The sequence below is a fragment of the Lepidochelys olivacea genome (assembly GCF_965140295.1).
Source record: "Lepidochelys olivacea isolate rLepOli2 genome assembly, chromosome: 2".
NCBI lineage: Eukaryota > Metazoa > Chordata > Testudines > Cheloniidae > Lepidochelys > Lepidochelys olivacea.
In genome coordinates, this window is record NC_140412.1 from 110,840,931 (window position 1) to 110,853,295 (window position 12,365).

The 12,365-nt window shown below is 45.7% G+C and overlaps 1 protein-coding gene across 5 annotated transcripts in view; it reads left to right on the plus strand.

The window, feature by feature from the left end:
* KIF13A (kinesin family member 13A) overlaps window positions 1–12,365 on the plus strand; it is a 203,206-nt gene that overhangs the window by 178,823 nt on the left and 12,018 nt on the right. For 4 of the 5 annotated variants that reach the window (XM_084619468.1, XM_084619471.1, XM_084619469.1 and 1 more), the window contains 4 exons: window positions 8,720–8,812; window positions 10,312–10,468; window positions 10,709–10,782; window positions 11,384–11,431. In XM_084619468.1, coding sequence (XP_084475594.1) covers window positions 8,720–8,812; window positions 10,312–10,468; window positions 10,709–10,782; window positions 11,384–11,431 — 372 coding nt within the window. The remainder of the gene's footprint in view (window positions 1–8,719; window positions 8,813–10,311; window positions 10,469–10,708; window positions 10,783–11,383; window positions 11,432–12,365) is intronic. The other variant, XM_084619470.1, reaches the window with a different exon arrangement.

The window sequence follows — 12,365 nt, forward strand, 5'->3', positions numbered from 1 at the left end:
CCCGCCTTTTCTGCCCCACCTTCTCCCAAGCCTCCATCCCTGCCCCACCTTCCCCCCCCCCAGTTCTGCCCCCTCCCCTGAGCACACCTTGTCCCCTCTCTCCCCCGACCCAGCACCTCCTACATGCTGCGGAACAGCTGATCGCAGTGGGTGGGAGGTGCTGAGGGAGAGGAGTTGATCGGCAGGGCGAGAAGCTGGCAGCCAGTGGGTGCTAAGCACCCCCTGATTATCCCTTGGTGGGATAACTCACATGACTGGAGTACTGTCATGGATGGTTATAAACTGTTCAGGAAGGACAGGCAGGGCAGAAAAGGTGGGGGAGTAGCACTGTATGTAAGGGAGCAGTATGACTGCTCAGAGCTCCGGTACGAAACTGCAGAAAAACCTGAGTGTCTCTGGATTAAGTTAAGAAGTGTGAGCAACAAGAATGATGTAGTGGTGGGAGTCTGCTATAGACCACCAGACCAGGGGGCAACTTCCAGCAACTCGCAGAAGCTACTAGATCGCACGCTCTGGTTCTCATGGGTGACTTTAATTTTCTTGATATCTGCTGGGAGAGCAATACAGCGGTGCATAGACAATCCAGGAAATCTTTTGAAAGCGTAGGAGACAATTTCCTGGTGCAAGTGCTAGAGGAGCCAACTGCGGGGGGAGCTTTTCTTGACCTGCTGCTCACAAACCGGGAAGAATTAGTGGGGGAAGCAAAAGTGGATGGGAATCTGGGAGGCAGTGACCATGAGTTGGTTGAGTTCAGGATCCTGACACAGGGAAGAAAGGTAAGCAGCAGGATACGGACCCTGGACTTCAGGAAAGCAGACTTCGACTCCCTCAGGGAAGGGATGGGTAGGATCCCCTGGGGGACTAACATGAAGGGGAAAGGAGTCCAGGAGAGCTGGCTGTATTTCAAGGAATCCCTGTTGAGGTTACAGGGACAAACCATCCCGATGAGTCGAAAGAATAGTAAATATGGCAGGCGACCAGCTTGGCTTAACGGTGAAATCCTAGCGGATCTTAAACATAAAAAAGAAGCTTACAAGAAGTGGAAGGTTGGACATATGAGCCGGGAAGAGTATAAAAATATTGCTCGGGCATGTAGGAATGAAATCAGGAGGGCCAAATCGCACCTGGAGCTGCAGCTAGCAAGAGATGTCAAGAGTAACAAGAAGGGTTTCTTTAGGTATGTTGGCAACAAGAAGAAAGCCAAGGAAAGTGTGGGCCCCTTACTGAATGAGGGAGGCAACCTAGTGACAGAGGATGTGGAAAAAACTAATGTACTCAGTGCTTTTTTTGCCTCTGTCTTCACTAACAAGGTCAGCTCCCAGACTGCTGCGCTGGGCATCAAAACATCGGGAGTAGATGGCCAGCCCTCTGTGGAGAAAGAGGTGGTTAGGGACTATTTAGGGTATGTCTACACTACGAAATTAGGTCGAATTTATAGAAGTCGGTTTTTTTGAAATCGGTTTTATATATTCGAGTGTGTGTGTCCCCACAGAAAATGCTCTAAGTGCATTAAGTGCATTAACTCGGCGGAGCGCTTCCACAGTACCGAGGCAAGCGTCGATTTCCGGAGCGTTGCACTGTGGGTAGCTATCCCACAGTTCCCGCAGTCTCCGCTGCCCATTGGAATTCTGGGTTGATATCCCAATGCCTGATGGGGCTAAAACATTGTCGCGGGTGGTTCTGGGTACATATCGTCAGGCCCCCGTTCCCACCCTCCCTCCCCCCGTGAAAGCAAGGGCAGACAATCATTTCGCGCCTTTTTTCCTGAGTTACCTGTGCAGACGCCATACCACGGCAAGCATGGAGCCCGCTCAGGTAACCGTCACCCTATGTCTCCTGGATGCTGGCAGACGCGGTACGGCATTGCTACACAGTAGCAGCAACCCCTTGCCTTGTGGCAGCAGACGGTGCAATACGATTGGTAGTCGTCCTCGTCGTGTCCGAGGTGCTCCTGGCCACGTCGGCTGGGAGCGCCTGGGCAGACATGGGCGCAGGGACTAAATTTGGAGTGACTTGACCAGGTCATTCTCTTTAGTCCTGCAGTCCTATTGAACCGTCTTATGGTGAGCGGGCAGGCGATACGGACTGCTAGCAGTCGTACTGTACCATCTTCTGCCAGGCAGGCAAGAGATGAGGATTGCTAGCAGTCGTATTGTACCATCTTATGCCAGGCAGGCAAGAGATGAAGATGGCTAGCAGTCGTACTGTACCATCTTCTGCCAAGCAGCCATGAGATGTGGATGGCATGCAGTCCTTCTGCACCGTCTGCTGCCAGCCAAAGATGTAAAGGATAGATGGAGTGGGTCAGAACAAGAAATAGACCAGATTTGTTTTGTACTCATTTTCCTCCTCCCCTGTCTAGATCACACTGCAGTCAGTCACAGAGAAGGCGCAGCGAGGTTAATCTAGCCATGTATCAATCAGAGGCCAGGCTAACCTCCTTGTTCCAATAACAACGATAACTTTGGTGCACCATTTCTTATTGGAACCCTCCGTGCAGTCCTGCCTGAAATACTCCTTGATGTACAGGCACACCCTTTGTTGATTTTAGCTCCCTGAAGCCAACCCTGTAAGCCGTGTCGTCAGTCGCCCCTCCCTCCGTCAGAGCAACGGCAGACAATCGTTCCGCACCTTTTTTCTGTGCGGACGCCATACCAAGGCAAGCATGGAGGCCGCTGAGCTCATTTTGGCAATTAGGAGCACATCAACCACCACACGCATTATCCAGCAGTATATGCAGCACCAGAACATGGCAACGCGATACCGGGCGAGGAGGCGACGTCAGCGCGGTCCCGTGAGTGATCAGGACATGGACACAGATTTCTCTGAAAGCATGGGCCCTGCCAATGCATGCATCATGGTGCTAATGGGGCAGGTTCATGCTGTGGAACGCCGATTCTGGGCTCGGGAAACAAGCACAGACTGGTGGGACAGCATAGTGTTGCAGGTCTGGGACGATTCCCAGTGGCTGCGAAACTTTCGCATGCGTAAGGGCACTTTCATGGAACTTTGTGACTTGCTTTCCCCTGCCCTGAAGCGCATGAATACCAGGATGAGAGCAGCCCTCACAGTTGAGAAGCGAGTGGCGATAGCCCTGTGGAAGCTTGCAACGCCAGACAGCTACCGGTCAGTTGGGAATCAATTTGGAGTGGGCAAATCTACTGTGGGGGCTGCTGTGATGCAAGTAGCCCACGCAATCAAAGATCTGCTGATATCAAGGGTAGTGACCCTGGGAAATGTGCAGGTCATAGTGGATGGCTTTGCTGCAATGGGATTCCTTAACTGTGGTGGGGCTATAGACGGAACCCATATCCCTATCTTGGCACCGGAGCACCAAGCCGCCGAGTACATAAACCGCAAGGGGTACTTTTCGATAGTGCTGCAAGCTCTGGTGGATCACAAGGGACGTTTCACCAACATCAACGTGGGATGGCCGGGAAAGGTGCATGACGCTCGCATCTTCAGGAACTCTGGTCTGTTTCAAAAGCTGCAGGAAGGGACTTTCTTCCCAGACCAGAAAATAACTGTTGGGGATGTTGAAATGCCTATATGTATCCTTGGGGACCCAGCCTACCCCTTAATGCCATGGCTCATGAAGCCGTACACAGGCAGCCTGGACAGTAGTCAGGAGCTGTTCAACTACAGGCTGAGCAAGTGCAGAATGGTGGTAGAATGTGCATTTGGACGTTTAAAGGCGCGCTGGCGCAGTTTACTGACTCGCTTAGACCTCAGCGGAACCAATATTCCCACTGTTATTACTGCTTGCTGTGTGCTCCACAATATCTGTGAGAGTAAGGGGGAGACGTTTATGGCGGGGTGGGAGGCTGAGGCAAATCGCCTGGCTGCTGGTTACGCGCAGCCAGACACCAGGGCGGTTAGAAGAGCACAGGAGGGCGCGGTACGCATCAGAGAAGCTTTGAAAACCAGTTTCATGACTGGCCAGGCTACGCTGTGAAAGTTCTGTTTGTTTCTCCTTGATGAAACCCCCCGCCCCTTGGTTCACTCTACTTCCCTGTAAGCTAACCACCCTCCCCTCCTCCCTTTAATCACCGCTTGCAGAGGCAATAAAGTCATTGCTGCTTCACAGTCATGCATTCGTTATTCATTCATCACACAAATAGGGAGATGACTACCAAGGTATCCCAGGAGGGGTGGTGGAGGAGGGAAGGAAAATGCCACACAGCACTTTAAGCACAGCACTTTAAAAGTTTACAACTTTAAAATTTATTGAATGGCAGCCTTCTTTTTTTTGGGCAATCCTCTGTGGTGGAGTGGCTGGTTGGCCGGAGGCCCCCCCACCGCGTTCTTGGGCGTCTGGGTGTGGAGGCTATGGAACTTGGGGAGGAGGGCGGTTGGTTACAGAGGGGCAGCAGTGGCAGTCTGTGCTCCAGCTGCCTTTGCTGCAGCTCAACCATACACTGGAGCATTCTGGTTTGGTCCTGCAGCAGCCTCAGCATTGAATCCTGCCTCCTCTCATCACGCTGCCGCCACATTTGAGCTTCAGCCCTGTCTTCAGCCCGCCACTTACTCTCTTCAGCCCTCCACCTCTCCTCCCGGTCATTTTGTGCTTTCCTGCACTCTGACATTATTTGCCTCCACGCATTCGTCTGTGCTCTTGTCAGTGTGGGAGGACAGCATGAGCTTGGAGAACATTTCATCGCGAGTGCGTTTTTTTTTCTTTCTAAGCTTCACTAGCCTCTGGGAAGGAGAAGATCCTGTGATCATTGAAACACATGCAGCTGGTGGAGAAAAAAAAAGGGACAGCGGTATTTAAAAAGACACATTTTATAAAACAGTGGCTACACTCTTTCAGGGTAAACCTTGCTGTTAACATTACATACATAGCACATGTGCTTTCGTTACAAGGTCGCATTTTGCCTCCTCCCACCGCGTGACTACCCCCTCAACCTTCCCCCCTCCCTGTGGCTAACAGCGGGGAACATTTCTGTTCAGCCACAGGCAAACAGCCCAGCAGGAATGGGCTATACTGAGTGTCCCTGAAGAAAAGCACCCTATTTCAACCAGGTGACCATGAATTATATCTCACTCTCCTGAGGATAACACAGAGAGAGAAAGAACGGATTTTGGTTGAATGCCAGCAAACATACACTGCAATGCTTTGTTCTACAGTGATTCCCGAGTATGTGTTACTGGCCTGGGGTGATAAAAGTGTCCTACCATGAAGGACGAAATAAGGCTGCCCTCCCCAGAAACCTTTTGCAAAGGCTTTAGGACTACATCTAGGAGAACCGCAAATGCCAGGGCAAAGTAATCCTTTCACATGCTTGCTTTTAAACCATGTATAGCATTTTAAAAGGTACACTCACCAGAGGTCCCTTCTCCGCCTGCTGGGTCCAGGAGGCAGCCTTGGGTGGGTTCGGGGGGTACTGGCTCCAGGTCTAGGGTGAGAAACAGTTCCTGGCTGTCGGGAAAACCGGTTTCTCCGCTTGCTTGCTGTGAGCTATCTACAACCTCCTCCTCCTCCTCATCTTCTTCGTCCCCAAAACCTGCTTCCGTATTGCCTCCATCTCCATTGAAGGAGTCAAACAACTCCTGCTGGGGTAGTGGTGGCTGAACCCCCTAAAATGGCATGCAGCTCATCATAGAAGCGGCATGTTTGGGGCTCTGACCCAGAGCAGCTGTTCGCCTCTCTGGTTTTCTGGTAGGCTTGCCTCAGCTCCTTCAGTTTCACGCGGCACTGCTTCGGGTCCCTGTTATGGCCTCTGTCCTTCATGCCCTGGGAGATTTTGACAAAGGTTTTGGCATTTCGAAAACTGGAACGGAGTTCTGATAGCACGGATTCCTCTCCCCAAACAGCGATCAGATCCCGTACCTCCCGTTCGGTCCATGCTGGAGCTCTTTTGCGATTCTGGGACTCCATCATGGTCACCTGTGCTGATGAGCTCTGCATGGTCACCTGCAGCTTGCCACGCTGGCCAAACAGGAAATGAGATTCAAAAGTTTGCGGTTCTTTTCCTGTCTACCTGGCCAGTGCATCTGAGTTGAGAGTGCTGTCCAGAGCGGTCAGAATGGAGCACTCTGGGGTAGCTCCCGGAGGCCAATACCATCGAATTGTGTCCACAGTACCCCAAATTCGAGCTGGGAACGTCGATTTAAGCGCTAATCCACTTGTCAGGGGTGGAGTAAGGAAATCGATTTTAAGAGCCCTTTAAGTCGAAATAAAGGGCTTCACTGTGTGGACGGGTGTAGGTTTAAATCGATTTAACGTTGCTAAATTCGACCTAAAGTCCTAGTGTAGACCAGGGCTAAGAAAAGCTGGACGTGCACAAGTCCATGGGGCCAGATGAGTTGCATCCGAGAGTGCTAAAGGAATTGGCGGCTGTGATTGCAGAGCCATTGGCCATTATCTTTGAAAACTCGTGGCGAACGGGGGAAGTCCCAGATGACTGGAAAAAGGCTAATGTAGTGCCAATCTTTAAAAAAGGGAAGGAGGATGATCCTGGGAACTACAAGACAGTCGGCCTCACCTCAGTCCCTGGAAAAATCATAGAGCAGGTCCTCAAAGAATCAATCCTGAAGCACTTACATGAGAGGAAAGTGATTAGGAACAGTCAGCATGGATTCACCAAGGGAAGGTCATGCCTGACTAATCTAATCGCCTTTTATGATGAGATTACTGGTTCTGTGGATGAAGGGAAAGCAGTGGATGTATTGTTTCTTGACTTTAGCAAAGCTTTTGGCACGGTCTCCCACAGTATTCGTGTCAGCAAGTTAAAGAAGTATGGGCTGGATGAATGCACTATAAGGTGGGTAGAAAGTTGGCTAGATTGTCGGGCTCAACGGGTAGTGATCAATGGCTCCATGTCTAGTTGGCAGCCGGTGTCAAGTGGAGTGCCCCAAGGGTCGGTCCTGGGGCTGGTTTTGTTCAATATCTTCATAAATGATCTGGAGGATGGTGTGGATTGCACTCTCAGCAAATTTGCGGATGATACTAAACTGGGAGGAGTGGTAGATATGCTGGAGGGCAGGGATAGGATACAGAGGGACCTAGACAAATTGGAGGATTGGGCCAAAAGAAATCTGATGAGGTTCAATAAGGATAAGTGCAGGGTCCTGCACTTAGGACAGAAGAACCCAATGCACAGCTACAGACTAGGGACCGAATGGCTAGGCAGCAGTTCTGCGGAAAAGGACCTAGGGGTGACAGTGGACGAGAAGCTGGATATGAGTCAGCAGTGTGCCCTTGTTGCCAAGAAGGCCAATGGCATTTTGGGATGTATAAGTAGGGGCATAGCGAGCAGATTGAGGGACGTGATCGTCCCCCTCTATTCAACATTGGTGAGGCCTCATCTGGAGTACTTTGTCCAGTTTTGGGCCCCACACTACAAGAAGGATGTGGATAAATTGGAGAGAGTCCAGCAAAGGGCAACAAAAATGATTAGGGGTCTGGAACACATGACTTATGAGGAGAGGCTGAGAGAACTGGGATTGTTTAGTCTGCAGAAGAGAAGAATGAGGGGGGATTTGATAGCTGCTTTCAACTACCTGAGAGGTGGTTCCAGAGAGGATGGTTCTAGACTATTCTCAGTGGTAGAAGAGGACAGGACAAGGAGTAATGGTCTCAAGTTGCAGTGGGGGAGGTTTAGGTTTGATGTTAGGAAAAACTTCTTCACTAGGAGGGTGGTGAAACACTGGAATGCGTTACCTAGGGAGGTGGTAGAATCTCCTTCCTTAGAAGTTTTTAAGGTCAGGCTTGACAAAGCCCTGGCTGGGATGATTTAATTGGGAATTGGTCCTGCTTTGAGCAGGGGGTTGGACTAGATGACCTCCTGAGGTCCCTTCCAACCCTGATATTCTATGATTTTTTTTCTGTGGGTTCTCCAGCCCTGGAGCACCTATAGGGATGCTACTCAAAGAAGAGGAAGTTACTCACCTTGTGTAGTAACGATGGTTCTTCAAGATGTGTCCCCCTATGGGTGCTCCATGACCCTCCCTCCTCCCCTCTACTTCAGAGTTCCACTGGTTGACTCTGCGGTAGAGAAGGAACTGAAGGAGAAATGCCCGCACATGCTGGCCAGCCTCATGGCAGGTGGGGAGCCATGCGTGCTGCTATTGAAATTCTCTGATTGACAGTGCAGGAGCGCACACACATCTACAGTGGAGCACCCATAGGGACACGCATTTTGAAGACCCAGCATTACTGCACAAGGTAAGTCTCTTGCCACTGTTGCCCACTCACCCCCTTTCTTCTCTAAGCAGGGAGCTTTAACCATTGTTACTGCACAAGGTGAGTAACTTTCTCTTCATCGTCCTAGAGACATGGTCGAAGACAAATTTTCCAAGTTATTTTGCAGCCTATGGTCCAGAGAATGAGAGAGATTGACATCCATACAATAAATATATTGTGATCTGATTCTCAGTTTCCCTATTCATTGTGTAGTCATTTATGCCTGTGCAAAGAAGGTGTAAAATGCTACTATTCTCATTTGGTTGCAGTTTATACTCACAATTTATATTTTGCACAAATGTAAAAAACTACACAAATTGCAAGGCAAATTGCAGCTTAGGGAAGCTGGGCCCATAAGTGTAGAAACACGTGACTGCTTCATGCTAGGAAGAAGCATCAAAATATTAATGAACTTACAAATGTTAAGAGGGGTGTTTTTTCTTTTACCGTTAAAGTATGCAAAATAATAAAATTATATGCTAAAAATTACCATTGTGGATACAGTAATTTAAAATTCTTTTATATTTCTAGAGTTTTACCCAGAGTCTGAAAAGGAGAATATCCTTGAAAAATATATTTTATTCCTGTGGTGTGACCTATGAAATAGTATCCAATATACCAAAGGTAAATTATACTGCACTTATTTACAATCTGTTAAAGGAGCAGAACGATATTTTGGGGCAGGATATATTGTTTGGGTGGGAATTGAATATTCAGTTTTTGTTGATACAAAAAGAACTTGTTAGTTGTATATTTGATTCTTCTGTGCCAGATGAATCTGTATATGTTTTTATTTGAATAATTGTAGAGTGTAGAAGATCTAGCCTGATGCAGGATTTTATTGATTTAGTTAACTTTTTTTACTTTCTGGACTGAGAGCGTGGGTATCAGGTTTGAACAAACTATTAAAAAAATTTATTTCCTTTGTACAACATCATTATAAATAGAAAAGGAGTACTTGTGGCACCTGAGAGACTAACAAATTTATTTGAGCATAAGCTTTCGTGAGCTACAGCTCACTTCATCGGATGAAGGTGCCACAATTACTCCTTTTCTTTTTGCAAATACAGACTAACACGGCTGCTACTCTGAAACCTATCATTATAAATATTTATGTATATAAGACTGGTACCTAGTTTAAAACCCATTTTCAAAAAACAGGATTTTAAAGGAAAACAGTTTTTGATTTAGGTTTTCCTCATTCAGAACAACTAGGACAGTGGTTCTCAACCTTTCCAGACTATTGTACCCTTTTCTGGAGTCTGATTTGACTTGTGTACCCCAAGTTTCACCTCACTTAAACACTGCTTGCTTACAAAATAAGACATAATAATACAAAAGTATCATAACACACTATTACTGAAAAATTGCTTACTTTCTCATTTTTACCATATAATTATAAAATAAATAAATTGGAATATAAATATGATGCTTATATTTCAGTGTATATAGAGCAGTATAAACAAGTAATTTTATGAAATTTTAGTTTGTACTGACTTCGCTAGTGCTTTTTATGTAGCCTGTTGTAAAACTAGGCAAATATCTAGATGAGTTGATGTGCCCCTGGAAGACCTCTGCATACCAGCAGGACTACATGTACCCTGGGTTGAGAACCACTGAACTAGGACATCTGAAAATAAAATAAAAATAAAAGGGTGTAACCTGAAAAAGAGCACTTGAAAGCTTGTCTCACTCACCAATGGAAGTTGTTCCAATCAGAGATGTTACCTCACCCATCTTGCTACCCTCGCATAATACTAATTACAATGTACAGTCTATGAAGATTATACAGACTATTTAAGAATCAGGAAGGAAGAGTTAATAGTCATAAAATAGTTAACCCATTACATACACCCTTTTTGTTTTTCTGGTTAAACAGTCACATTTTGGGGGAGATGTAGTGTCTGATAAATTTGGAGAGCTTTCCGCACCATGGGGCTGTTGTTATATTCTTCCTTCTATATCAATATAGATGCTGGACAGTCTTAGTTCTGTGGAGGGACCATTGATCAGTCTAGTCCTCAAGACTGAGAGATTCTGAATAATTGAATCATGGTGCATTTAAATCAGTGGATCTCAAAAAATGTATCTATTTAAAAAAATCTTACAATTTATAATTTTAGGCTACAGAAGAAATTGAGGATCGTGAGACTCTGGCCCTGATGGCAGCAAGAACTGAGAATGAGGGTACATCTGATGGTGAAACTTATATAGAGAAATATACACGTGGTGTGTTGCAGGTGGAGAACATTCTAAGTCTTGAACGACTAAGGCAGGCAAGTAGCAAGGAGAGGAGATCCAATGGGAATTTTAAGACTGGGGAGATTTTGAGGAGGTGTTTGTGGTGAAAATCAGGTTAAAAAAAGTCTAGATAGATGGCAAAAGCATGATATGTAGACTTATGCAAGAGTGTACTTCAGTAAAATGGACAAATCTTGTCTTAAACATGCTGCTGGGTAGAGGAATTATAGCTTCAGTGAATTAAACAAAGGTCAAAATATTCCATATTTTCACAGGCAGTCACAGTGAAAGAAGCACTTTCTACTAAGGCAAGACACATACGGAGGAGCATCAGCACACCAAATGTCCACAATGTAAGAAAGTCTGTCTGAAATAGTCATAGAGACATGGGTCTTTCCTTAGTTTATAGAGTGGATAAAACGTTTCCTAACCATTATCACACCAAGTGTCTATGTATTCTGAGCTAGCACCTAGTAGAAGCTCTAAAACTGTCAGTATGAAGGGGGAATTGGGTCAAGATAACTATTTAATAGCAAAAAAATAAATACATCAAGGATTTTATCTAATATCTGTCTCTCCTTCTATCAGGTGAATTTTGGTCTCAGGTGCCAGTTTTGGGTACCTGCTCAAAATCCCAGCATTATACTGGTGTGGTCAAAACAGTCTGCCCAGAAGTTTTTAAAGTTTTCACTTTTAAACAATTGATTTCATGTTTTTTCTAGTAAATTTTATGAGGAGTCTTGTAGATCCCTATGACATCTATGAATACGATTTGCTCTTCTACTTACTTTATTTATTCTCACACGCAATTAAAACAGCGGTTCTGCTAGCTGACTACATCATTGATGTAGACACATAGAGTAGGTCAGACTAAATGATCATAATGGTCCCTTCTGGCCTTATAATCTATGAACACAAGATATTTTGTCATACCTGTTCACTGGTGTCTTCTAGGTATCCTCTAGCCGATTAGATCTTTTTGGCTGTGATGAAGATGATAAGGTATATGATTTTGGATTTTCAGAAGAATAAGCTGCACAAATCTTCAATTCTCTTGTTTTTCTAAAACAAACTAAAAAAGCACCATAGCAGAAATGTATCGTTATCTGAATCTTGGATTCATATTACTTGTTTTCATTTAGGTGTACCATTTATAGTCATTTGGATGATACTTATTTGTAACTTAAGTAAAGCATAATTTTAGAAACTGACATGACATAACTAAGGGAGGGCGATTGGAAAGATGTAGGAGAATTTAGAACATATCCTTAGAGCCAGTCAACTTCCTGTGCAGATCAGTGTGACTGAGGTCCTAGTCATATTGCAGATGAAACAATGCTATGAATAACCGTATTTTGAAATAATTATTGCGAGCAGGGTCTTCTATGGTCAGCATAAATAGGGTTCTCTTCTCTTCTATGCTGTGGGAGAGAGTAAGTAGGAAGTAATCTCTGGGATGTTTTTGTAGAAAATGTGAAAAGAAAAGGAGTACTTGTGGCACCTTAGAGACTAACCAAGCTCAGTGAGCTGTAGCTCACGAAAGCTTATGCTCAAATAAATTGGTTAGTCTCTAAGGTGCCACAAGTACTCCTTTTCTTTTTGCTAATACAGACTTACACGGCTGTTACTCTGAAACCTAGAAAATGTGAGACATTTCTGTATTATTTCTGTGAATATTATATATGCCTCAGTTTATCTTCTGGATATTAATTTTGCATAACTGCATGGACTTAAATCAAAGGAGCTTGTTAGGGGGAAACAAACAGGAAATTAAACTGACAGAGCAGAGATAAGATACCTCCAGAAAGAATAACAAGGGTTCTTAACAGAACAGTGGGAACTATTAATTGGGAAATACCCACCTCCATGGCTTCTGCCAGGCTAGCAGATTTCTTTTTTCCAGACCTTAGCCTAACATAAAAGGGAACTAAGCTGT